The sequence below is a fragment of the Melanostigma gelatinosum genome (genome assembly GCF_949748355.1).
Source record: "Melanostigma gelatinosum genome assembly, chromosome: 11".
Taxonomy (NCBI): domain Eukaryota; kingdom Metazoa; phylum Chordata; class Actinopteri; order Perciformes; family Zoarcidae; genus Melanostigma; species Melanostigma gelatinosum.
In genome coordinates, this window is record NC_136644.1 from 3,305,482 (window position 1) to 3,333,115 (window position 27,634).

A 27,634-nucleotide genomic window follows, 5' to 3' on the forward strand; every position below is an offset into this window, starting at 1 on the left:
CGTATTATATGCAGCGTCACTGTTCAACACTAGAGGGCACAGACAAATAAAACACACGTGGTCTCATTGGTACAGTGTGATGGGAAACTTAACACAACATCAAGTGTGCACGGGAGCAAAGCACACTGAACCTCATCTCCTGGGCTGAAGCCTCTTTGGTTCAAAAGTACTGAAGAAACATAATTACCTGTTCAAGCAATATCAATAGTGTTTAAATTCAGCTACATGGCAACAAACTCAAACCAGTTCTCGTCTGAAGCAAAGAAAAATTTAATAAGTGACAATGTTTTTTATTCATTTTTGGTCATTTCTGCCATTTATGTTTCTGTTGTACTCTACCAATGCATTTTCTTAGTGACATTTTTCTTAAAAAACTTCAAAGAAAAAAATACATCATAAAATTGTCAACATCTAAAAATGACTTCATGCTTTCTTTTTGTCTTTTTTTTTGTCTTATTTTAAATTCTTTGAAATAAAATGATGAACGTGGTTCAAGGCGACACACACAGGCCCCGAACCTTCATACAGTTTATGATTCACTGAAGGTGAAGTAGTACATTAAAAAAAAGGTCTTTTCAGCATTTACTTATCTTTTTTTAAAAATAACAGAAGAAAAATGGTGTGAGTAATAGTAAAACGAAAAAAGAAAGAAAAAAGAGGTGTCAACACATTCGTAAAAGTGGAAGGATTAAAAAAACAGAACTTTGAGAGATGTTAGAAAACGATCAGCATCACAAAGCAAAACAGAACAGTCGCAGAGTTTTGGTAATGGTCTGTTCGTGGCTTGGCTGGACGTCAACCTACAGTCTGGGTGGTGTTAGTCTGAGGAGCAGGATGGGGGGGGGGGGGGGGCATCAGCTGGAGGTGACGTAGTGTTCGCTCCCTGGTGCTCTGGGTGGGGAGAGATGGGAAGAGGAATCACCGCTGCGGTGCCAGCCGTCGTCACCCTAACCGAGAAACAGACATTCAGAGCAGGATGTAAACGAACAACACACACCCGTAGATCCACAACACTGTTAACTCATCACTCTGCGAAGTACAATCACGCGTAGACGCCATCTCGTTAAAGACGTTCGTCATTTCAGCGTGAATGTTTCCTTTAAATGCATAAAAAACAATCCAGCGTCCCGTTTCAGTCGGCGATGTCGTCACATGCAGAGGGCCCGCATCGATAGGGTCCACAAAATGTGTCACACCACACCACGTGCTAACACGGGGAAAGGCTGTTACCATGACTCCTCAGTTGGAGAGTGTGTAACTATAGCAACAGTGGTGTAACCATGGCTACTCACACGGACACAGAGAGGAGGGAAGAAGAGTTCCTCCGGGCAAGTCCTCACAACCTCCCGTCAGGAGTGTAACACTGGGCCGGGTATCCTCCTGTCGGCACACAGTCGGCACATTTTAACACTTCTGTCCTGAGTCAGAGGAGAGCTAGGCGCTCCGCTCACGGCTAGCCACGCATTTCATTTTCAAATAGACACCCAGTGGTCGACCCCCGTAACATACACCTGATATGGAGAGAACAGTGCGGGCTGAATCCGAGGCTACGTCCACACTACTCCGTTTCCATTTGAAGCCGCGTATGTTTTGCTACGTTTACGCCGAGCGTCCACACTGCGCCGGAGTTTTAGAGCCCCGAAAACCGAGGAGTTTGAAAACGTTCGCTCCTTGACTGGTTCTTAGCAGTCACGACGTGTCCTTCCCCGATTGGTCACGCCCCTATCACGTGACCCTTTCCCGGAAGCCCACAAACAACGACAGCCTTGATTACCGATCGACTACCAGGTTAATTCAACATGGACGACTGATGACAGGCGTGGCTGACCTTGTTGTCTTTACGAGCAGCTGCTGTTCAGTTAAAGTCTGCTTTTCTGCGGAGGAAGCAGTAATGAAGTCTGAAGAATAAAACTTCTAAAACTATTGAGGAAATGTGTCTGTTTGAGTTTATAAAGGAAGATCTTAAGTATCAAACACGACCTTTCATTATTAAAGACTACTTTATTACTCTGTCGTATTTATTTTAACCAAGCAACCAATCTACTTCCTGTTTGCACCGGCACCACCACGCCCAGTGTACGTGAAGTCACGTGATCTTCGTTTTCAGGCGTTTCAGTCTGGAGGGAGATCATCTCCGTGTGGATGTAGCCTCACAGTCACGTCATGAATCCAAACGGCTGCTTTGTTTTGATCATGTTTCACTAAGTTGTACTTTTATTTCATAAATAAGACATCATTGAGTGTAATGCTGTTCTTCCACACTCAGGGCTCCAGTGCTTTTATTCGGGCTTCTCTGAGGCTTCTGGCATGTTGTCTTGGCGTCGTGTTTGGGCACATGATGTTTGGTTCTTTGATTTCTTTTTACCAGGGTCGCCGAGCAAAATGTGAGTCAGTGTAAGAGTACTTTCTTTAACTTTTCCTAAAATGATCTCATCCGCAGCCTTCTTACGTCTGAGATTATAACAGATACGTTAGAGTTATCCATAACGTCACTTTCTCCTTGTTTTAATCCCGAGACGGGAATCGGAGGTATGTTCGTTGTGTACCTGAGTTTGGCGTGGCGGGGGAGTTGGCTTGGCTCGCCTGTGAAGAGACACTGGCAGCGTCCACAGCTGTCTTCACAGCATACCGGTTAGCTTCCTCCTGAAGTTTTGCAACGTTCCTTTTATACCGAATCCTCTTGTTTCCAAACCAGTTTGCCACCTGAGAGAGTTACAGAGGGAGAAACAAAGTCAAAACCACACCAAACCCCCCCCCCCCCCCCCCCCGAGTGTGTCTTTGACGGCCTGACCTGAGAAACAGTGATGGAACACTTCCTGGCCAGGTCCTCCTTGGCCTCCTCGCTGGGGTAGGGGTTTGCCAGATGAGAGTAAAAATATGTATTCAAAACCTCTGCTGCCTGCTTGCTGAAGTTTCTTCGTTTCCGCCTGCCAGAAAAAGCGCAAATGCAACGATTAACAGTCAGCGAACGCTCATCGTTTACGATGTTGTGAGTACAGTCACACACACACACACTGGAAAGTTGAGAAGAGGCGGGAAAACACACAAATAAAAGCGCAAAAAAAACCCCCACCTGGCATCCAGGAACCTGGAGCGCAGGATCATGACAGCTTCACATGTGCTCTGCTTTAACTGCATCTGGATGGTGCTGAACTTGCGGTGGATGATTCCCACCATTCGCTCGATCTCTTTGGGTGAGATGGGCCGCGTACGCGACTGCTCCCTCAGCAGGTTCATCACGTGGTCGGTGAACTCATTGCATGCCTGCATGGGGGGGGGGGGGGGGGGGACAAAGAACGAATCCAACAAACTCAAACGTTGTTTTCACTGCACTTCATTTCAAAAACCCTGCTGGGATCGACAGTCATGTGACACGTGTCATGATGAAAAGCACCACACCTGTTGGTATTTCTCCAGCTCGGCATGGTACATCCGTCGTATCTGAGCGAGCTTCTCTTTGTACTCGCCGTGGTCTACGCTGCCCCCCTCGGTGGGCGACCCTCCGGCTGCAGCGGCGACCACGGCTGCCGCTGCAGAGGCCCCGGCCCTCTCCGGACCCGCGACCCCCTCTGCTAACAGCATGTTGTCCAGTCGCATGATCTGAGGGTCGGGGCCGTCTTCTTCTTGGATGCCTCGGATGCTCAGGGCTGTGTGTCGGGGGGGGGGGGGAATAGAGACACAAACACATCAGATGTCATTTCTATTTACAATACTCCCCAACTGCCGTTTGTGAATACTGCTCATGCAACACTGACATGTTCATTCACAATTCCAGGCGCAGGCAAGTAGAACTAGAAAAACAGGATTCAGTCACGAGTTAGAATAACTGCGCGAGTAGTCGACTCAGTCAGCGCTTTAAGCCGCTTCCTGACATTGTTTCCTTTTGATCCGCTTCCCCTGTCGTCACATTCACATTCCTTAATCGATATTTGACCGTTTTTAATTATTTGATTGAATAATTGAATTTGAAGCGCAGACGTTGTCGCGCTGCGAGCCCAATCTGTGATGAAGAGAAGAATTATAGGAAACATGTTGAAAATATTCAAATGAAAAACACCAAATTGTGTGTAACTCGATAGGGTTTGTGTCTTCCAGCACAGTCAGGGTTCCCTTCACAGCCAGCAGAGAGCACTATCTCACAATATAAGATCCACAACAAACATGTGTCCACACACTATAGACACACTCTTTCTGCTCCATCAGTAGAATGTCCTCAAACAAAAAGCTGCCATATCCTTCTCCTCAGAAATATCAAAAATGATCTGCTGGGTGCTGAAGAAACACGCCGATGTTTTAAATCTCCTCTGTCCTCGAGCCCTGGTTTGGCCCAGTCTCTGAGTAGACGGTGGGAATGAAAGTGAAACATTACAATAGCTTGAAAAAGTAATATGTTTTCTCACATCAAATCAAATATGCAGCCCAAACGGCCCAGTTGAACTTCAGAAAACTTCAGAGAAACCGTGATTTAACAGCCCGGAAAGAGCTGACACACTATAACACCGGACGACAGTGGAAACCTCAGTCGTAGCTTTGTTAGTGAGAGGCGGCGAGGAGATCAAGTGTCTGGGGCTAACTGGAGAGAGAGAGAGAGAGAGAGAGAGAGAGAGAGAGAGAGAGAGAGAGAGAGAGAGAGAGAGAGAGAGAGAGAGAGAGAGAGAGAGAGGAGGAGGAGGCAGAGGAAGGGAGACACAAAAACACTGCCAGGAGGGAGGTTTACATAAAGAAATACTGGCTGTTGCTATGGTAGTGATGCCAGCTTTCCTTGGCATCCTCATGCCCAAAGAAAAACAGCCACACGCACACACACACACACACAGCTGTTAATTAACGCCAGCTCTTAAGGAGCGACTAAAGACCCAGTGAAAAATTAAGGCTCATTTGAGAGGTCGTTAATTTGCACAGCTATGCAAATTAGGTGGCAATTACAAGGTAGTTCCAGAGATCACATTCATAATCCCACAACGAGGGCAATGACAGCCTCCGCATCTGGCAAACAGCAGCCACACACACACACACACACACATCTAAAGACACTAACAATCGGTGATGGCCTCCAATTATTTCAGACACACTAGCAATTTCCAAAACCATGTTACAGTACAGTAATATAGTTTAATATGTGAAATATGTCTGTAATATTACACCCAAATATGAGCATACTGCACCGAACATACTAATGTGCCAGATTCACCAGATTACAATATAATCCCACTGCTCTCAAAGTCCTGCGTGCTCTTGTAGCCCGAGTGAGTGTCTTCATTGGCTACAGATCACAGGCTGTACGGATGTCCAAAGAGAGGGATGGTTGCCAGTTTACAGAGGAGCACTTCTCATCATCTGAACTCTGCATTTACACGTCCAGCCTCCCAACCGCTCCACTCTACTTGTGTAAAGTGGAAAATCTGAGAGAAATGTTCCTTCATTGGAACAGTGAAATATACATTTAGTTTATTCGGTGTACCAAGCGATGTTTGAGAAGAAACGCATCTATAGCGTTTCTTTTAAATCAGAGTAGAGGACAGAGGAAATGTTTATTACTTATTTATAACACTGGTTTTTACTCTGCCTCTTGTGTGCACTGTCCACTATGCAGCTGTAATCCTGTAAATGTCCCGCTGCAGGACTAATAAAGGATTATCTTATCTTATCTTAAATATTGGAAAACGCCGCCACTCAGTACAACGCAATAAAATTCAACCGCAAACTACAGCCAACAAAAATGACCATTTAGTTTAATCAGCAACTCTCTGAAACGGCTATAACAAAAGCTGCATATTATAACGTGCACTTATTACAGGACCACTGTGTTAGAATGAACTGAGTGTATAAGAAAAGAGTTAACGCTGTAAAGACGGCGGCAGAAAGACAAAGACACGTACATTGAAATGGGGCCGGGGTCCCATTACTGTGAATTACATATTAATTAGTCCAGAGTGTGGGCCAGCCTTCCAGATTGCCCGTTGACTCTGTCGCGTGTACAAACACTAACACACACAGTAGACGGGATAAAGAGATGAGCGGCGGCCCGTGGCGCTCCGAGGAACAGCGCGAGTAAATCCAGCTTCGTGAGCCCAGTCGGGGCCGTGGGTGGCAAACTGTCCCCCACTGAGAATCTGTTTGTAGTGAAGGCTGACAGGACTCCGGGGTCTGGAGATTATCAACTGTCTGCCATACCATGAAACACAACCATTACTGCCTCTCCCTCCAACCCATCCATCAATCTGTCCCTCCCTCGCTCTTGTCAGTTCTTTTCTGTTTTCTTTACTTTGCCTCGGTCCTATTTTGCGCGCTGTAATCCTCTCAAAAATTCCCGGAAAAAACCAGGGTGGCTAAAAAATAAATAGGAGTTGTATTGGGAATAGTATGAAAGAAGGAGGGGGAAAAGAGGCACATAGGACAACGGAGACATGGACAGACGTACCCGAAGGAGGACGCAGGGAACATGTATCTGAAGAAAACAGCAGTGTTTTGTCGCTGTCATGTGAGGAGTTCTTTTTAATGGTTCTAACTCGGGATGGAGAGGAACGAAACACTGACGGCAGAAATAGGGAGGCAGCCCGGTCGAGACAAAGAGAGGGAGGAGTAATATATTCTAAACTTCCATAATAATCTAGATATGGAGACTGCCGGGAAGCCCAGAAAACCACTTAGAGATCAATTGTGTGTATCAGAGCTGTGTTTCCATAAGATCAGTTACTGAGCATAAGGTTATTGTTCAAATCAGTGTGAAGAAGCAACAACACACCGACGGAAAGCTGGAACTCTCTGTCGCTTTGTAGGTATGGTGATACGGATCAAGGGTCCAAAACACATTTGGACATTCATACCAGATTATTGCTTGAGGCTACATCTGGGTCATCCCCATACACAAGCACACAGGCCTGGGTTCTTAACTACATGTATGGTAGCTTTATGGAAGTGTGTGTGTCACTGGCAAGCTTTGTTTGAGATTTCATGCTTGTTAAAAGCGGTTCCTAGATGTTGATTTTCACATAAAATGGTGCATGTGATGATGTGGTCAGGTAATACCAGCTCTTTACCAGAAGTATTAGAAGTTGATGCAATAACAACTGTGAGGCTGTGGCATATTTAACTGTTTTCGTGACAGTTGTATTTGTTTTGCATGTAGTATTAAGGTTGAACTTTGTCGTGCAGTTGCTTAGTTTGTGTTGAATTGTAGCGTGTACTTCCTGCTTGACTCGGACTTGGCCACAGCCAGCAGCTTAATTGAACACACCTGTGGAGGCAGAGCTGCTGGCCAAAAACGCAGCGATGGGGGGGGGGGAAACCACAGAGCCCAACTTTGGTGGCCGTCCAAAGAACCGGGGCCACAAGCTGTAAGCCGACTCACCCGGGAGAGCTCTCGCACGACCGGGACAAAGTTGTCCAGACAAGAGTGGGAGTACGGCTCGAGTGAACGGGTGAGAAAGATCTCGCGCGGGCTCGCGACCCACGGCTGCTCTCCTATTTCTTCCAGGCGACGTCAGCGGTGCGTGGGCGTAACGCGGCGGCGGAGAGGACCTCGCTAAGCTAGCGGCTAGCATACGAAACTCGTAAGTGCGGTTTAGGGACGAGAGGCCGAGAGGCGTAGCAGTGAGCACTCGCTGAACTCAACGCATAAAACCCAGATCAGAGCACATTACTCGTGATGACCCGATGACACCGAACGCAAAGATCAGCTCTTTCTGGGTCAAAGCTGCGGTGTGAGAAATATACAACGGAGGCTGTCAGCGTGTGAAACATCTGTATGACGGCGAGCAGGCGAGACAACTACAGTTAGTTGCCTTGGAAACTCTGCATCCCTCCTGCTGCCAACCTCAGGGTTCCCGTTTACACACCGAGTGAATGAAATGAGGTAATAACAAGGGCTCCGTGTCGCTCACACTTCTGTCTGCTTCGTGTCTGGAAGGAGTTCTCCGCTCTAAAGACAAAGTTGAGATGGTTTTACATCGGCTAAAACACAAACCTGGGCCCTTTTACTGTTCAAAATGAGCTGCTGCATCAGTGGTGTGTGATGGAACGTCAGGATCGGACGTTTAAGGTGTAAGATAATCGTAACGACCATCTCATTTCTCAGTGAAAAGCGTCTGTCGGTAAAGACGCTCCACCTGTTTGGTGGTGCTTTTTAGAGGAGCGCATCCATCAGAAGACGAGTTTTAGAAAAATGTCAACACAAGCTGAAGATAGAGGGTGTGACACACTGAGCACAAGAGGAAGAAAGTGAGGCAATATATTGAGAACACATCGCGGGTAGATGAAGGAAGGCTGGGAAAACCTGGCTGGACAATATTCTTATGTCTTTCTATCCCTGATGCGGCTGTCTCTTTATCCTTATGTTCTCAATTTGACCAACAATGATGAACGTAAGCCTGAAGTTCAAAATAATGGTTGTGGACTGGAGGCTTAATTAAACGTCCGCTACCATCACGGATGCACTGAAAGAGTAAGAAATGTGCATTCTTATCAGCATGAAAGCCTTTTCTTTACTGGCTGATGTGGAAAACAAACAAACAATAAGAACCAGGAACCAAATGGACAACTCACCTGTCCTTTCTTTGATCTCACACAGGACACTGAAGAGAGCTGGCTTCATTCTGTGGCAGTTTAAAGCGTGTTTCCTTTTATGGAAAATGAAAGACACGGAGAATGTAAATTGTTACAGCCATTCTGTTGGTTACAGGCACTGACATCCACCAACAATAGATCATGTAGACACATTGCAAGTCAGTGCTGAACAGACTGGATTCAGATGAGTGAGTGTGCAACCAGACCTGTTCAAGCCCTTGACTGAAAACAGGCCTGAGCACATAGTTGTCTAATTCACCTGGACTTACTCACCTTAGTGAAGACAGACAAGAGGAGAGATTGACGGCACAATCGTGCAGAAACTCTGAGAGCTTAAAATGGAACAAGCCTGTGTCCACATAGAATAGGGATGGCACATATATAATCGTGCAACAATCAATATTGCAATATAATGTCACACTACGGTACAATATTGATAATCTGACACCAGTTTTGTGACACTATTTCCATTACATTACTGTGGCATAAATATTTTACTATTTCCCTGCATACATCTGATGTGAAATGTGCCGTTTACCAGCAGTTGTTTGCCAGTTTTTGACTATTTGAATTTGCACATCCTGTCACACGTCCGTGTTGCTTATAAAACCTCTGATTTATCTCGACTTGTTATAACACTCTGCATGTCATACTTCAGGCAGCTCTTAAGACACGATTTGATTTCTACTTAATGAAATTTACATCACGAGATGAAGTCAAAAAAACGAGTGTAAAAGACAATACATGACAGAAATAATACGTAGCATGCTATGAATGAAGGACTTCATTTCAGTTGCACATATGTGAATAGATGAGACTGAATATATGTGTATCGCAGTATTTCCTGTGTGTTGAGACACTATTTTGAGCAAACTACTGATAGCATCGTGAGTTGGGTGATATGATTGAAATTAACACAATATTAATAAGGTCAGTGTGCATAACAATGTTATAAATGCATCTACAATAACCAAACTGCATTCTACTGTTAAACTTAACTTGCAACCAAAGTCTCCATAATGTACAACTGAGTTTATTTCTAATTAGTGGCAATCTAACATAAGATTTATTTATTATGAGTAACTTTGTGATTTCATCCATAGCGCTGGGAGTGCTATGGAGCCTGTGCTGTACTGAGTGCTGTTGATAAGACCTGTGGGGGTGAACGGTGGTGATGCACAGCTGGAGAGGGGGCACAAAGACCCCATCAGCATTCTGCAAGTTAGGGGTGTTATTACAGTCTGTTACAATGTGTGATGTGTGTGTCTGGGTGTGTGTGTCTGTGTAAACCCATGCACGTTTGAGGAGATACTGTGATGACTACAAGGAGACCCAAATCCAACTCCCAAACATTCTATCAGGCCTTATGTGCTCACGGCATTACCTGGCCTGGGCCTCATCCAGACTCTCATCTGTGATGACCATGATCTGCTGGAGGATGTCACCGATGTCCTGCTGCGGCTGGCCCATGTTGTGATGTTTCCTTATGTTGTCAGGATCCCCCACGTCCTCGTGAGGCAGCCCAGTTAGTCCAATATGACCCAACATCATGTGGGCCTGCTCGTCCATACCTACAGTGTGGCTCTTATTGTGGAGAGAGAGAGAGAAAGAGAGAGAAGGGAGGAGGAGGAGGATCACTACAAAAAGGGGTTTCCTTCTCCAACTTTCAGCACTTAGAAAAAACGAGAGGTTGAAAAGTTTCCCATAAAAGAAAAAAGCACACAGGGCTCAAAACAGCGAGAAGTGTTGGCTCAGCTGGAGCTGCCTGCTTGTGTTGGTGTGAGTAACAAAGCAAAAGAGACAGAAGTGCAGCCGCCTTAGCTTTTACTCATCCGAAGAAAACGATACAAAACCGGGGCTCTGGAAACGGGTTCTTCTTTGGCATTGGGGGTCTAGGGGGGGTGGGGGGCACGGTTAAAAAAAATGTTCGCCTTCAGTAAGATACTGTTGTTTTTATAAGTAGCCCGACGCGCTACGGACGTCTTTTCTTCCCCTGAAAAGACGACCAAGAGGCTCCAGATAATTACCAAAACTGGCTTGTTACGGAGCTCATTCCCGTTTGAGAGAGGCTGGTCGGCTCTCGCGTGTTAAATGTTGGTCTGATCGGTGCTATAGCTGTATCTAATGACCCGGGAGCCCCTTTGATGTCGTCGTCTCCGCCTGCTCTCCTTTTATCCATGAGTCCCGTATCCTTGCTCGGTAATTAAAAGTGAGAACCGACACGGTCACCTAAAAGACGGTCCGGGAAAGGTGTTCCCGAGGAACTTCATCTATCTGGTCCCGTCCAAGTCCCGCAAATTCAGGTTTGTAGCCTTTAGTTGTTGCTTATTGCTATTTTTCTTTCCCCGTACGGCTGTTGTCCCACTCCTCCCAGAAAAACACCACCATGGAGCAATGCCGTCCTCTGTCAAATTACACGAGACGAGAAAAGACTACTTCCGCTCCAACATTTCACACTAATGCACCTTAAAGCAGATAGCCCGATTAAAGCAGTAGGTTTAATGAAGTAATAAATCAATAGACAGGCCATGTTTTGTATACGCGCAGATATTTTTTTTTATGTCAATACACAATGCCAAAACACACAAACTGTCCAACCAAAGGTCACGTGAGGCTGCTTTTGTTTTTAACAGACGAGAGACAGTCCTAACACAGTTTGCCCACGTGAAGGGGCCGGTATAGTCGTGTTATGATTCATCACTTTTACATTTTCTGGGCTTTTTTTCTCCTGGTCAGCACCCTACAACAGCAGAATTTGCCTACTTCATTGTATTGTAATCGATCCATTGAGACTGCATATATTGTGCAGGGTAAACAGATTCATCTGGACATTTATATCTGCTTTAATTCACGAGCCTGCAAATCTGTATTGTGAAAATGTTACATAGTATAAATGCTGTTATTATGTGTGCAGTGCATGTGAAATCTTCCACAAACTTGTCCTGGAGGTGACAGTAAAATGGTTCTAATATCCAAATAGAATGATATGGTGACTGAAATACAGAGCTGCTGAACAATGCTGAATTATACACCATTATACATTGTACAATTTAAAATGTCTGAAACATTATTTAGAATGCTGCCTTGCAAAGTCAAGTGACCGACACAGAAATGGAACAATGGTTTAAAAAGCGGCGTTTGATTCAGATAGTAGCGCGTTAGTGCTTTTATTTTGAAAGAAACAGTGATTCAATTCCGGCCTCTTTCTGGCTTTTTCTGGTTCCCTTGACGCAGCTCTCCATCAGTATGTCGGCGGGCTCCGGGGAATGCTGCAGTTTGATCTGAGACCGCGAGGAGGCCATCGCTTCACCATGGAAACAATGTTGTTGTTGATGTTGATGATGATGATGCGACCAATACTAATAAGTGTGTGCGTCTGTGTGTCTGTCAGGGTGCCCGTGTGTGTGATGGATGTCCTGGAATAGCTAAACGTGCCCTCTTCCTACAGACACTGTCCTGCTTTTATGGTGACCTCATCGTATTGTATAGTAGCCTATTGTCTATAATGACATTTTATTTCTACGTGACTTTGTGTTTCATCCGTTTCAAAGAGGACTCTCATACACCTTCTTACCTCAGTAGCTACACATGTTTACAAGCTGTGGGTAAGCCGTGTGTGTGTGTGTGTGTGTGTGTGTGTGTGTGTGTGTGTGTGTGTGTGTGTGTGTGTGTGTGTGTGTGTGTGTGTGTGTGTGTGTGTGTGTGTGTGTGGGCCAGGATATATATAGTGTTTTTCTATTGAGACTGCAGTGTGTGTTTGTTTGCACATGAGCCGAATGCATGTGTGTCTGTCACTCTAGACAGGAGGCTGACTTGATGGAAAAGATGAATGAAATCCCCCCCCCCCCTCACTCACTCCCTCCCTCCCTCCCTCCCCCAGCATAGTAGGAAGTACCAGAGCGTCTGAACCTACTCTCTCACTCAGTCTATCGCTCTCATATTTACTACCACGCACACACGGGCAGCTGCATGCACCCCCAACAAGCAGACACGCAGATGTGCAGGCATTCAGACACACACGCGCACGCACGCACACACACACACATTGCCTCTTCTCACTTTTGTTTCAATCCCAGCAGATTACAGCTGGCTCGTTCTCATTAATTGGCCAATCAGCCAATAAAGCTAATGCTCTGAATAAACACTGATTTTCTATTTTCACCGAGATGGAACAGTCCACCCGCTGCAGCCCTGCCCCCCCCCTACAACCACCCCCTGTGGTCTGCTCTGCATGTTGCCATGCCAACAGGGACCCGAGCACCTCTGGATGCTCCAGTCGAGTGTCTTTTTTCTCATTTCCACACATACACACACACACACACACAACGTTCGAGTTGATTAAGAGCAGTGTCTGGGAGTGTATAGTCTGTAGCCATCAAAGGAGCTTATTCCTCATGTGTATGCCTCCATGTTGCACGGTGGAAATGATAAACAAAGGATAAGGGTGACTTGGGTATTGTTATGGGTTATTCACTGTGGGCTCACTGACTACTCAGAACAGATGTAAATATCCTAGAATCATTCACCTTGGGAGGGTTAGAGGTGGATTTAGCCCCACTGTTGCTATACTGTTGTGAGTTGTATTGCATGTGTGTTTATATTAAAACAGCACCTTCGAGGATAAGGCTGATGACGTTCTATATTAGTCTCATTGTCACCGTGAAAAGATGAAAATGAACCACGTGTTAGTCCTAAATGCTTTCTTCCCTTTCCTCTCTGTGGCACAAAGGTCCATGCCCAGTGGTCCCTGCTGAAGATGAACGTCTTTTAAAAGGGTCTCAAAAATGTACATAATTTCAAACACGATTAAGTGAGGAGTAGGCTTAATAGTGTATTTGTTCGGGACCATTTCCAATGCAGTTACTTAAACAGTTCACCGAAAAATACACATTTTCCCTCTTACATTAGTGCTATTTATCAATCTAGATTGTTTTTGGTGTGAGTTGCCTTGTTTTGGAGACATCGGCCGTAGAGACGTCTGCCTTCTCTTCAATATAATGGAACTATATCGGCATGTGGGGCTCAAAGCACCAACATTTCATTTGAAAAGCTCAACAGCAACGTTCATTTCCAGAAATCATGACCCCGGTTACTCAAGATAATCTGATTTTGATCTAATTTGAGCAGCGGGACGGTGTATGTGGGATTGATTCAAGTGCCGTGTTAATATTAATGCAGGGACATGTCAGCCGGTGCAATGTTTTCTCTCATTAATGTGCTTTCAGTCGTCTGGCTCAACAATTAATCACACCAGGCTGTGGGGACACATGTGACACCGAAGGCTACGTGGTGGTATAGCATTCATTGTTGGTTTTAGTCTTTTCAGAAAGAAAAGATGTGTCATCCATTAAACCAGTAGTGTGTGCATGCCTGGTTTTAAACACCACGTCTTGTCACACATCTTCTCCTTGCCCTTTAAACCCCCCCTGCTCCCAACAATTCATCCCTTCTTTATCTCTCATTCCCTGTTACCCTTTTTCATTATCCTCCCCTCGCTCTCCCCTCTCCTCCTCCAGTCTGCCCTGCTCACCCTCATTTTCATGTAAATGAGAATCGATTCTTCTCTCAGCACCCCTCTGTCCACACCTAGTTATATCTGCAGTGGCCTGTATGTTTGTTGTGAACGAGCCAAAACAGGCTGAATGTTTATATTTCGTCCTTTGTTAATTGGGGACACGAACAACACAAACCGTCGCAGAACCGCAGAATATCACGTGTAACAGTTCCGGTACACGTTTGGCAATAACATAAAAAACATGTTTAATGCATGAATGGCGTGAAATTGGACAACAGACTGTCTCCGTGACTGTTGTAATGCTGCCATCTTGCGTTCAGACTCGAGTCGGCATTTAACGGTGACGTCTTGCCCCGTGGGCTGACGGGAGTTGGAGTCAGAATGCATTCAGTACTTCCTGCTTAGAAGAAGGACGCCAAAAGATTCCGGCTGTCAACTAAAACGTTGTTTGCGTGCCAAACCGTTTCAGTCCGAAGAGACAGACGTGGGTACAGAGACAGAGTAAGTATTTATTTTTTTATGTTTTTATTAATCGACTCCCGGAACATAAGCGAGGGAGCTCATTTTGAACAAGATGCAGCGAAGTTTTGTCAATGGAACAGTGGCTGCTATTGTAAAGTAAACTCGCCGTGTCATGTAAGTTAACGCTAAGTACTTCCACAAGAACTGCCCTTCTGAATTTAACTTTAATCCGAGTTTTTTTTTATTCATAACTCTATTACAGTACACGTGAGCTTGTTGAAATATAGAAGTATGATACCAGCGCGAGTCAAAGTTGCTGGTAAAGCAAGTAAAGTGTCAACTGTATGTACCTGGTGTTGATGTCCCACCCTGATACCAAACAGAGTTCACACAATGACGATCAGCGGCCTATTACGTTCTGAGTGTTTTGTCTTCTGAAAACTGAAGATAGTTTCTGGGTATTTGTATCGGATCATTCAATGTTACAAATAGCAGAAAAAGAGCTTTGAAATAAATGCTTTTCACATCAATTTAATGAAGTATTTTCATTTGTCATTTTCTTTATTTGCCAAAAGCAGACTGCTTCTTTTATGATATAAATATTGTGATATAAAATGACATAACCCTTGATAGACAACGTTAATAGGGGGGCTTGGTAAAAGAACGTTTAAATCTAAAGCAAACGGCTCATAAAAAGGGGAATGCAGAACTTCCCGGGATGGACTGACATTCACAGCTGTAGTTTGGGAGGAATTCCTGCTCTGGATAGCATCCTTCTGTCCTCAACAATGTGGCTTAGGGAGAAGATTCATTCTTAGACTCAATGGGAGCCTGTTTACCTTATAGTGAGTCCTTTCTTTAAGTCACATGGACACAGCAAATTGGTTCACACTTCCTTATTTACTCTACTGTTCCCCTTTCTCTTCCTCAGATGTCTGTGATGGCGCATGGGGTAGTCCGGCCAGTTACAGCGGTGGCATGGACCTCCAACACCAGCACCTGCCCCAAAGATTTCACACTGGTATATATATATATATATACTTATACAGAGATTTATGTTGTATACAACTGTTCATATACAATAGTACATTGTTGCCACTGGAGTAACAATGTTAAACCATTTTAAAAACTTACCAAATTTCACTCCGCGGTGACCACAAACAGTTTGCTGGAGTGTTGTGAGAATTACAATATATCTTCCCTTCCTTGCTTTAGTAACTAACAACCTGAAATACTTATTCTGTACTGTGGTGTACTGTGGTTCATCATGCATGGTCGGCATGTAAATCTATAAACCAGCAAACACGCTGGCATTTTTTCCAGTGTGCCAAATGTCTTAGTGTTGAGATCACTTTTATTTCTGCTGTTACAGCGTTATAGCGTTGGGTGAGAGTTGTGAGCGTATCTCTTATCAGATTGACCACAAACGTTATCCTTGAGCCGTCTCATGTGAAGTGTTTCATTCACTCACTGTCATTCCACATTGGGAGAATATTTCTCCCGCCTCTTTGCTTTTCTGTGATTTTTCACCTCTGCCTTGCTGAAGAGACCCTGAAGGATGTACTTCCCTTCTGACAATGCCCATTCATTCAGGTGTAGTACATCTAAATGTACCGCTTCTCTTTCTCTGTCCCTCTGCAGATCAGCATCACAGAAGACGGAGCGGCAGCGAACTTTACTCGCAGCTTTGCCATGAAATCTGGATATTACCTCTGTTATAGCAAGGTAGCAGAGAGAGAGAGATCAGATCACAGATACACCTTTTAACTACGATATGAGAGACATAGTACTTGTGTATTGCACTTGTTCCCCCTGTCTTCTATAAATGGACTCTCTCTCTCTCTCTCTCTCTCTCTCTCTCTCTCTCTCTCTCTCTCTCTCTCTCTCTCTCTCTCTCTCTCTCTCTCTCTCTCTCTCTCTAGGACTTGACAGCTGGTATGGTAGTGTCGGACATTCAGCTGATCTCAGACAAGGAGTCTATTCCTCCTGGTTACTGCTATATAGCAGAGCACCTCGACGCAAGTGAGTACATACACACTCGCATTTCTCTCTTTCTACACTCTTTCTACATTATTGACATCATGTATTCTCTTGCCCCTAAACCATCACAACTTGATGCCCATCCTTTACCCTGACTTAAACGTAACTGCAATCGGCCCTTGCAAAGATAGCAGTGCAAGCACACACACACACACACAGGTGTCACACATCCCTGATATTTTATGTTATTCTGATATTTGATGTCTTATTTACTCGCTGTTGATGTCTGTGTGTGTGTGTGTGTGTGTGTGTCCGTCCGTCCAGAGGCCTCCGTTTGGAAGAAGAAGCGTGTGTGTGTCCGCGTCGTCCCAGTGGGCAGTGTGGACACAGCTGTGTTGGATGTCAAAGTGACTGCCAAAAGCAAAATGATGTTGCAGCACTACACCTATGTGGGGTTGGTAACTTTCACTTTTTTTTTATCAAAACGATTCTTAAATCCCGTAACCCGGGAACACGGCGGTCTGCATTCGGATGTGCGTTCAGCTCGTCCTTTGTATTCACACTCGTGTGTACGCGTGTGATTTAACGTGCCGTTCCCCCCCAGAGACGTCCACGGCTACGTGTTGTGGTGCAGAAAGGGACTTTTTTCCAGCCCCGTGCCTCAAGCGAAGCCCCGCAGCGTCAGCCTGGACATCCGCAGGATCTCATTGGACCAGCCGTCTGCTCTTCTGCCCCTTCGACCCAGGTGCGCCACTTATTTCATGTCTCGAGAATAATTCGCAAAATTGATACTTGTCGTTGTTTATTCAGGGGCATGGCGTGGCTCCTCTGGAACACAAGATGTTTAAATGGAGCCCATTCAAAGGACAAGAACAGACTTGTGTGTTTCTCGCCATTAAAAGTCGAAGTCAAAATACGAGAGAATGATGTTCTGTAACTCAACAGTAGAGGACAGTTGGCATGAATACCCATCTATTTGTTTCCGCAGCAACCCCCCTCACCCACTGCCACAATACAAACTGAGTCAGCGACGCCACAGCCTCAAAATCAAGGAAAACTCGGACAAAGGTGCTGACGGCAGCATGCAGGCGATCACAGGTGCTCCAAGTCTCCCCTCACACACACACACACACACACACACACACACACACACACACACACACACACACACACACACACACACACAGCAAACGTATTGCTTACTTCTCCCAGCAGGCAACTCACTCAACTCTTCCCTCTCTGCAGCTTTAGATGGAGTTCCCTTCAGCCTTCACCCAAAGTTCAATATCCAGGCAAACAGCGCGGTGCGTTTGATATTTTCCAACCATACTTAAGTGATGAATTTCATTACAAAACGCAGCTGTTTTTATCTCTCACTTTATGCTTTTTCACCCCCAAGCTTCTAATATAAACATGTATTCACCTCTCTCTCTCTCTCTCTCTATCTCTATCTCTATCTCTCTCTCTCTCTCTCTCTCTTTTAGGCTCTTCAACTGAACTCTCAATTAAACAACATTCGTATAAAGTCCTTTCAAGACATTGAAAATGAGGTAGGGTCACATCTGACTCAATTTCAGCCCTATTTCAGCAATTTTCCAAACAAAGAATACGCTCACTTTGCTTTGTTTGTTTTTAGTATGACTACACTTTCGCGGTGGAGGAATCTGCTGCGAAGAGAACCAGACCATCAGTGCCAACAGGAGGCGCCCAAACAGCTCAGTGATCGTTGAACTTTGTCAAAGCAACAATATCAGACTTGTGTGTTTTGCTCGGTGCGAAAGGCGTTCAGCATGACGCCTCCCATCATGGTACGGACGAAGGATGACCTCGCCTACATGTACACTGTAGGCTTCTAATGTCAGGCTTGACAATCGTACTTCGGAGGGTTTCCCCTTGCGTTCCTTTTTATTCCTCTATCATGCCATGTCTATACTCCGTTACCGTCTTCAAGCAAGTTTCTATTTGCCAAAGGAAAGGCCTGATTGAATGAAATCAGACTTGTTATGATGTTTGGATTGTTACACCGTTAAAGAAGACTTTTTTTCGTGCTCAATTTCAGAATTTAGTCAAATTGTATGCTTTATAAAAAAAAATGGTTTATCACATCACAAAGATGCACTTGCCCTTTAGGATGTCTGCTGCTTGCTCTGTTGAATGTTACCTGAGATCCTTCAGTGCTACGCATCTTTTAATCGTTTGAATCATAACCTCTTAAGCGGAGCTGTAATGTTGGTGCAGACGTCTAACTAAAGCTCAATAGATGCATATCTAAATGTAGGATTTAATGTATTTCTTGTATGAAGAGTAGCCTACTACTACAGGTTTGTATTATTCCAGAAATGCATAATATATCCTCTTTTCAGGTGAATGGAGGAAGGTTGTATATTTAGCTCTGTCTGTTCGTCCTACTTACGATATGTGGGGAAAAAGGGGAGAGAATCTGGTTGTTGTTGTTTTTTAACTATAAGGACCAATTATTTATCTTTGACATTGTACAATATATAAAGACATGTTTTATTGTCTGCATAGTCAACTTTTATTGCATGGAAAAAATAAAAGCAAAGAAACACTACTTCTGCACTCCTTGCGATTTTGTTGTTTACATACAGCACCACCTTAGAGATTGTTTACAATTTGATTATGTGCTGCAGGCAACGACCAGAAGAACTGAACATAATTTGTAGTCCGAAGAGACGTTTTCATTGTGGTGGCCTCACCTGAGCAGTGAGTAGGAAGGACGTGGACAAAGGCAACAGGTGCTGACCTTTGAAATCGATGTGTGCAGTTTGCCGTACTTTACGCACACGAACACGCGCTGAACAGAGGAAGTGGTTAATTCACCAGAACACTGTTGAGTCTCCTGACTCGCAAAAAAAAGAAGCTTAACATTAAAATGGTGATTTTATTGCCAATTCTGGATCCATTCTCCTCCTCATTTCCATTATATCCAAAATATGGCATTTTATTCCACCCTCGGAGTATTCTGCATCTATTCACAACACCTTTACTTTCGACAGATCTACATGTTTAGTTTTGATGGTAACATTTTACATGTAAATGCAGAATATTCAACAGTTGGAAACAAACGTTATGGTGCATTACTGCCACCTGCTGTACTATGTTGGATTGTCAATAACGGACATGTTATGTATACATTAGCTTTTACATCATCGTGTCCCTGCATAGTAAACTGTTGTGCAACCCGTTGGGTAAAATGCTCCATGAGTTTTGTAAATGATTTGCTTTTCCGTTTGTATATTTGTCCTTCAAGAAAAATACATCAGAAGTTACTAAACTCCAAAATGATGATTAACAATCCAAAGGGATTTAATTTATACTGATAAAAAAGAGCTGGTAATCTAGACTTGATAAGAGGGAGATCAATTATAAATATTTAAAATAAAAAAACAAAGATTTAATTCCTTGTGGTGTGAACATCTGTAATTTAAGTGTATTGTGCAGATAATGAAGCGTAGCTGCAGTAAAGTATTTCAGCAGTGTGTGTCATATACAGTAACAGACGTGTTATCTAACCCACTAATGTTAGTTAATGTTACTAATGCTGATACTTGTGCTATTACACCGTCATTGGTCGTATTTAGCTTCCATTTTCGGTATGAGGGTGATATGTGCAGCAATGCAGTCGCACTGGCTCTCTTTCTGCTGTTTGTTCTGCTTTCCGGAAAACGGGCTCTGATTCCAACCAGCTGTTTCCCGCCTCGCACAGATCAGCTGCACGCACACACACACACGTAGTAGGCGGAGGCATCAGACACGTAGTAGGCGGAGGCAAGAAGCAACACACACACATTGGAGGGAACCCCATCAGCTGTGGGAAGCAACACAGCTTGAACTTACTTTTATTTTTCTAAGTCTATTCTTCAGATTGGCACATTTTTAAGCCGTATTTTAGATATGCGCCATTGAGGAGTACAGCGAGAGCTCGGTGCTAAACACGTACAGCATCAGTATTTTAACAAGGACAGCAGTGGAGGAGGAAGAAGAAGAAGAAAAAATAGAAAACACGGACCACAGAAGGTGGCTTTGAAAGCATGGAATATTTCATGATGCCGACAGACAAGATAGCGTCCTTACACCATTTCAAGAAGACGGAGAAGGATGTTATTGGAGGTCTCTGCAGGTGTGTATCCGAGTCTGAAACCGCGTGCACAAATCATCCCTCGTGTCGCTGTAGTGTGTATGCGTGTGTGCGTGAGATGCAGCCCGACTTCAGTTAGCATGCTAGGTGTTAGCTTCGCTGCGATGTCTTGGCAGCAGGAGCATGGTTGTGGAAATTAGCAGCTTGTTGGCCAGCTGCTGCAGTTGGCGGCGAGGATATAGAAGATAGTTCAGCTTAATGTTATTACACTGGCTGGTCTAGTAACGTGTAATAACCCGCACGGGCTTGTTTGCAGCCATTCCACTCGGAAATATGTAAATCAGCGCCATGAAATCGATACATTTGCTTCCAGTTGAACGCCAACCACGTGGTAGTTAACGTGTTCCCCGCCGCGCCGCTGCTAAACACAAAACCACATGTTTGAAACCACAGTTTCGTACACACGTTGCCAGTTTTTACCAAATTAGGTATATGGTGTAACGTATATGTCGAGGTATTGAATGCGTCTCGGTGAATTTGGGGGTTCGGCTTTGCTATGTGCGTAGCAGCCACGGTCGTGTCGTGTGCTAAAATTAGCTTAGCATGGCTAACTAGTTAGCTACCAGGATGCACTCGTTTTCTCGCCTTGTTGTGGCTGCACGGACTCTCTTTCACTCGTGTGTACTGGCGTGTTTCATTAAGTGACCCGTGTCGTCTCATACGTGTGACGAGGGGCCGTGTATCTTCGTCCCGGAGCAGCAGACCAGATGGCGACTGCTAGCTTAGTGCTAACGGTAGAAAGCATTGTTCTCCATGATGCCGGGGGGCCTGCAGCAGCTGCTGCTGCTGCTGCTGGCGGAGTCACGTTTCACTGCTGCCGCCGTCCAGACTGTCCGACGCGCCCTCCGGCGGCCATGTTGAAGGTCCGCAGCTCCAGCTGACAACAGCTGACTTCATCTCTAAACTTTAATAACACCGGCACTGTGCTGGGTGGATGTATTTGTTTTTATGTGCCGTTTCTGGTCGGATATCTGAAACATGACAACAGTAAACATGATGATGGGCTGAGGTCGGTCTTTGACATTTGCTCAACGACATGTTTTCATCAGAGGACAATATATCCTCATTAAATGTTGCTTATGCTCCGCAGTCTGCTCTACATCACCATAAGGACTTTAACCGGTAGATTAAGCTGTATGTAAGGAAGCTTTTCAAAATAAGAGGAAACTGAGGCACATAATTAAGCAATTCAAAGATGTATGTTCATACATAATGAGATAATAACGGTCTTTTGGTTTTTGCAGCTTTTTAGTAAATATATATAAATAATAAAAAGTCTGAACATTAGTGTATGGCTGCACACCCACAAACTCATCTTTTATAGAGATCACTATTTCGAGCCATGTGCGCTGTCTGACCTTTTTCATAATCACAATCACCTTTAGGCTTAATGGTTCACACATTTCTTCCCCTGAGTAAACATGACAAAGAGGGGTTTGCCACCATAACATCCAAGTGTGTGTGTGTGTGTGTGTGTGTGTGTGTGTGTGTGTGTGTGTGTGTGTGTGTGTGTGTGTGTGTGTGTGTGTGTGTGTGTGTGTGTGTGTGTGTGTGTGTGTGTGTGTGTGTGTGTGTGTGTGTGTGTGTGAGAGAGAGAGAGAGAGAGTGAGTGAGAGAGAGAGAGGGGGCACTGAGTTCAGCCAAACCCAAAGATCTCCAGGCGACTAAACCGAGGAATGTGAGGTCGAGACTAAAGCCGAGTAAAGAGTCCAGGTTCAAGGTTTAAGTAGTCCGTGTCAGAGATCAGATTGTTGCTAATTGTTGCTGCTTATTTTAAGCAGATTCATGTCAGAGATATGTGTTGTTAGCTGTTTATATATATATATATTTATGTCACCTTTTTCTGTTCACTGCGTTTTCTTTGATGTTGACGGTGTGCTAGAATAATTTGAAAGGAGAATATTTCATCCAAAATTAGAAGAAGGATCAAATGTGCGCCAGAGAGGAGCTAGTGTCTTCTCATTGGACACGGCGCCCCCGTGGACAGAATAATGAGCGTCTCTCTCCTTTTGACCTTGCTCCCTCAGCCTGGCCAACATCCCCCTCAGTCCGGAGACGGCCCAGGACCAGGAGAGACGAATCCGCCGCGAGATTGCCAACAGCAACGAGCGCCGGCGCATGCAGAGCATCAACGCGGGCTTCCAGTCGCTCAAAACAGTCCTGCCCCACACAGACGGGGAGAAACTCAGCAAGGTGCGGAAAAACATGCACACACCGGCGCTTTGTGACAGGCGCAGATCACGACACAATGTTAAGCTTTCGGCCCGTGCACCGTTCTCCTATTCACTTTCTTTGGTCCGTCCCTGCCAGGCGGCCATCTTGCAGCAGACGTCGGACTACATCTTTGCCTTGGAGCAGGAAAAGACGCAGCTCCTGGCACAGAACAACCAGCTCAAACGCTTCATCCAGGTAAAATCACGTGCCATTGTTTCTCATAATAATTGTGTCGACCTCATTTTTGAGCGAATGCAGCCCGAGCCACCCGACATGACCCGTATGCTCTCTCGCTGTGTCTGTGACAAAGCGGCAGTGTTTGACCCGGGAATGAGAACAGGCTGCACAACCTGTAATAATTATGTTTGCGTAATTGTAGTCTGGAAAATATGTTCTTTCCCCAGCCCAAAAAATTGGACACGGACACGGCTTCCTCCATCTATATTCAGCCATGTGAGACATATGTGTTTACCGGTTTCTTTTGTTTACCAGGCTGTTGGTTCACCTGGCGCTTTGTTGTCTCGCCCAAACGGCCGTTTGTTCAGCTCGGCACAAGCGGCGCGTGTCTTTTTTTTAAAAATAGAGCGGAGACTTCTCAGAATCTGTGCAGAGGCCGGCGCCGTGTTGGTTCCATTCCTTTACAAATATCAAACGTGTAATATTTAATGCGACGGTTGTTTCACATTTAACCGTGTCCCTCCAGGAGTTCAGCGGCTCATCGCCCAAGAGGAGGCGAGCGGAGGAGAAGGATGAAGGGATCGGCTCTCCAGACACGCTGGAGGAGGAGAAGGTAGAGGAGGTGAGGCGGGAGATGTTAGAGCTGCGACAGCAACTGGACAAGGAGCGCTCGGCTCGCATGCAGCTGGAGGAACAGGTGAGACAATGAAAGAAGGTAGTTCAGGGGTGTTACGCTCTCACAGTAACTGTTTGGTTCTCAGGTGTTAAACTTCTCTCAATCTAATTATATGATTGAGATATTTCAATATTAAAGAATGGAGCTGTTGATAGAACACCATGCTGCACAATGGAGACCAATAGAAAAGCAGATCTTGGAATGAAAGTGGAAACAAATAAGACTTTGACGATCCTACTTTTGTTACAATGCATTCATGTTATTTATCAAACAATCATCGGTTTTATCCGTGTGCTACTTCTCTCGTTCACTAGCAGCATCCGTTGCTCTTCGGTTCTGCAGTGATTATTGACGGCGTCTTTCCGCAGTAGTTCAAAGGCCTTTCGACGTGTTTCGAGTTGCCCTTAAAGTGCTGCTGACGTTGCTCTCGCTGTGATTAACCGGCGCGCTGCTGTGTGTTTGTGTGCAGATGCGATCTCTGAGCAGCCAGCTGCAGCCGGACCGTCTGAAGGTGATCACTCAGCAGGTGGAGGAGGAGCAGGCGCTCCTCCAGACCCAGACGCTGCTACGGCTGCAGCAGATCCACGCTGCCGACAGACGACCACACAGTCCACAGGTCAGAGGCACTCTGCAACTCCAAACCGCTGCTGTTTGAACAAAAAGGCTTCTGAAGTGAGGCATTCTGGGCTGTCGCGCAGGGCTTGACACATATTTTGTTGCGTCCCCCAGGTGCTGGCGTCTCCCACTCCCCCTGCCCCCACCCACCACCCCACGGTCATCGTTCCGGCCCCGACACTAACCCAGCACCCGCACCATCACGTCACCGTCGTGACCATGAGCCCGTCTGTCACCACCGGCACCGTGTCCACATCCAGGCAGAACCTGGACACTATTGTGCAGGTAGGAGTTCTTGTTTCCCTTTGGCGTCTCTCGGCGGACCGAATACTTGCCGCAGCCTTCAGTCTGTTTCTCGTTGCGCTGCTTTCAGGCCATCCAGCACATCGAGCGCGCTCAGGAGAGGAGAGCGAGCGCCGAGGAGGAGCAGAGACGAGCCGTCATCGTTAGCCCCGCCCACGTGGCCATGGACACCGCCTGCTCGGACACAGACACCGACACAGAGGGCGAGGACTGCTCGATGAACTGATCCCCCCCCCCCAATGGACTCGCATACACACACAAACACTTAAAATACCTACTCACTGTAAGATTCCCTCCAGGAGCTTGACTACTTAAAAAAAAAAAAAATCTTTTTGGCATTATCCAAACTCCTAAATCCAGTGGTTAAGCTCTGTGTCAGTCTTCGTACTGTAAAATCTCAAACGAGTAGGATGGCCAGCGTGCAGAGGAGGCCCCGTGGGGATTTTGAAAGGCTGTTTTTCAACGTCGGAGCCGGTCTGTGGCTCCTTGAAGACTTGGGGGTCCCCTCGTGTGAAAATCTCTCCGCATCAGTCCGTCCTCCTCGTGTTTTTATGTGCTACATGCTGTCGCCACCGGCGCGCTGACAGTATTATTCGTGCGACAAATTGATGGAGCCAGTACAGTGGAGAGTTGAATGTAACGACACAATAAGCGAGCAGCTCTTGAATCTGAAAATGGGAATGCGGAGCTGCAGTGATTTCTTCCCCCGTCTTAATCACTTTGTTTCCACAAAACCCAACTTAAAACTACAAAAGAAGGCATTTCTAAATTAGAAAGTTCGGGACAAATTGAAACTTAATTGCAAAGTAAATTTGAGGAAAGATGTTGAATGAAATTATGTCTTGATTTACTTGAAAAAAAAGGTTGTTTTTGATATCTTAATAAGCCCTTAAAAAATAAGCTGTTGAACAATTTACATGAATCGTCTTTTTAGTTTTAATGTTCTTCGTGTTTTTGTTAACTTTTTTTTTTCCTGTCAGGGTTACTGAATGTCGAAGGTTAACATTTTGTTATATTGAGGTTAACAATTTAAAATTGGAGGTTTGTTGGGTTTTTACGGAGAACCGGAGGCCTCGAGATGAATCGTGATTTTAAAATGTTCATTTCTTATCTACTGGTGGTCGTTTCACCCCAATTTAAAAAAAAAAATGGTGTTTTTATAAAACGGAACCAAATATTGCTTCGTTTCTCAAAAAAAAACAGCATTTTAGTGGCTGTTATTAATTCTTAACTGTTATTATTATGAGACAATTTGGCTTAATCATATGAGAATATGTAAAGTTTGGCTGATGTTTGAATCTGAAACCGACGTGATTGACACGCTCCGTTTGAATGAAGGCTTCCGGTTTTCCTCCAAAGACTTCCAGTCCATCTCGTGCTCTTGGTTTGTTGATTTCAGTAACTATGCACTAGTTTCATGGTATTTATGCAATTCCATCTTCAGTCCATTAGTCGGTGTCGTTTATACGTGAGGTGAAGTTATCTATGCACCGTTGATGGGTGTGTACATTACACCTCCAGTCACAGAATGTAGTCTCTCTGACCAGCAGCGAGCCGAGGCCCAAGCTCCTGTAACTCCACACGTTTATTACGCGTCTTGAGTCTCGTCTCGTCATTTCCACAGCTTGGTATTGCTTAGAGAGCGGGGGGGGGGGGGGGTTGTTTGTGTTATCTTGTTGTGAGATATATACTCGCATGAATATCAAATAACATCACAATATAGGCTGGTCACATCTTACTGGACTCCAACCCCAAAAAAGCATCATTTTTGGAAAAGGGATCCCTCTAAGAGGAGATCGGCAGCTGTTCTGTAGAATAGTTCGCTCTACGTTTTCAGTGCATCAGATGACACAAAAAGTCCAAAACTCGAATGGAGAGTAATGAACTGAATTGGAGGTCTCTCCCCGAACGCACCAAGTCTATCCACCTCATGTTGCGTTGCTTCTATTTCTCGGGACGTAGACTGGAAACCCCTGCTCCGAGCCTCCCTCCTGTCACACTCGATTTGATACGCTGACGTGATGCTGTAAGCATTCCTTTTATTTGGATTTTGTATCTGTCTTTTGATCTCTTATATGTTCTGTTGCCAATTGAATGCATGTTACTAATTGCTGTTTTCTCTTCTATAAAGCGGGCTTTTTTTTGCAGGTTTCCTTTTTTCTTTTCTTTTTTACAAACACATGACTGATGCGTTCCGTGTGAAACTGTCTTGTGTTTTTCGCTCACTGAGTCCAGTTTTCTATCTGGTAGACGAGCGTTTCTCTCGTCAGACACGGCGAGGACTTCTAACATGTTCTCTGTGAAACTTTGCTCACGGGTTTGGTGTTTCGTTGACGAACGGTGAGCCACGGGCCGCGTTTAGGCCGAGGCTTGCGATTGGTCAGCTGAACACTTCTCCCCAAATGTTTCTGTATATTGTGTTGCAGCACTGTTGTCTTTTGGTGGAATTTGAGGTATTTGATATGAAGCACTTGCTGTTCTGTACTGCCTGAATCAACGATGAGGAAGAATTATTTTTTTGCCATTTTATTTTTTTGTAAACTCTTGCTGTGATGCGACTCAACAGCTGTTTATTGTGTTCTGCTTTTCTGTCTTTTCATTTGTCTGGTTTTACATTTTTGATGACGAGCATCTTTTTTTTTTTATACTTTTGTGTTTTTGTTATTTTTCCCATCAGTCCAGGTCGATGAGAAGCTGTTATATTTTGTTTATAAAAACTTGGGTAAACAGGCCTTTGTAAAGATGGAAAAAAAAATAAAATTTGTACTTTTTTTATTACACCCTTCTGCTTCCTTTGCTTTGCCGATATGATGCATGATATGGACCGCTTCGTCCACCAGGAGGCGACATCGAGCGACTCCTTCAGCAGCAGCGAAGAGACATTTCTGATAAGCAGGTGGAACACAAACCTCCTTTTAGTCTCCTTCAGGCTAAATACGATTACTACAGACACTCAGCTGTGACAAGT

At 44.9% G+C, this 27,634-nt stretch overlaps 3 protein-coding genes across 5 annotated transcripts; 2 read left to right on the forward strand and 1 right to left on the reverse strand.

Annotated features, from left to right (window-relative positions):
- Positions 1-254: 254 nt before the first annotated feature.
- On the reverse strand, positions 255-10,941 carry LOC306784656 (pre-B-cell leukemia transcription factor 1-like). 2 transcript variants are annotated; one of them, XM_079278716.1, is made up of 9 exons: positions 10,593-10,941; positions 9,950-10,149; positions 8,545-8,618; positions 3,400-3,647; positions 3,074-3,264; positions 2,792-2,927; positions 2,547-2,703; positions 1,293-1,380; positions 255-947 (listed from the first exon to the last, which is right to left on the reverse strand). In XM_079278716.1, the coding sequence occupies exons 2-8, from the start codon at positions 10,132-10,134 to the stop codon at positions 1,337-1,339; spliced, it is 1,035 nt and encodes a 344-aa protein (XP_079134842.1). In that variant the 5' UTR covers positions 10,135-10,149; positions 10,593-10,941; the 3' UTR covers positions 255-947; positions 1,293-1,336. The 2 variants fall into 2 exon arrangements, with proteins under 2 accessions (XP_079134842.1, XP_079134843.1); XM_079278717.1 differs by lacking the exon at positions 1,293-1,380 and having other exon boundaries at positions 9,950-10,941.
- Positions 10,942-14,455: 3,514 nt separating this feature from the next.
- mvb12a (multivesicular body subunit 12A) lies at positions 14,456-19,086 on the forward strand. 2 transcript variants are annotated; one of them, XM_079278048.1, is made up of 10 exons: positions 14,456-14,581; positions 15,474-15,563; positions 16,184-16,267; positions 16,465-16,564; positions 16,847-16,976; positions 17,127-17,267; positions 17,511-17,620; positions 17,768-17,826; positions 18,007-18,072; positions 18,159-19,086. In XM_079278048.1, the coding sequence occupies exons 2-10, from the start codon at positions 15,474-15,476 to the stop codon at positions 18,243-18,245; spliced, it is 867 nt and encodes a 288-aa protein (XP_079134174.1). In that variant the 5' UTR covers positions 14,456-14,581; the 3' UTR covers positions 18,246-19,086. The 2 variants fall into 2 exon arrangements, with proteins under 2 accessions (XP_079134174.1, XP_079134175.1); XM_079278049.1 differs by lacking the exon at positions 14,456-14,581 and adding an exon at positions 15,266-15,387.
- A 1,277-nt stretch (positions 19,087-20,363) lies between these two features.
- Positions 20,364-27,416, forward strand: LOC306784024 (transcription factor AP-4-like). The gene is made up of 7 exons (XM_079277833.1): positions 20,364-20,663; positions 22,709-22,874; positions 22,992-23,090; positions 23,599-23,769; positions 24,218-24,364; positions 24,478-24,648; positions 24,737-27,416. The coding sequence occupies exons 1-7, from the start codon at positions 20,575-20,577 to the stop codon at positions 24,890-24,892; spliced, it is 999 nt and encodes a 332-aa protein (XP_079133959.1). The 5' UTR covers positions 20,364-20,574; the 3' UTR covers positions 24,893-27,416.
- The last annotated feature ends 218 nt before the right edge of the window (positions 27,417-27,634 follow it).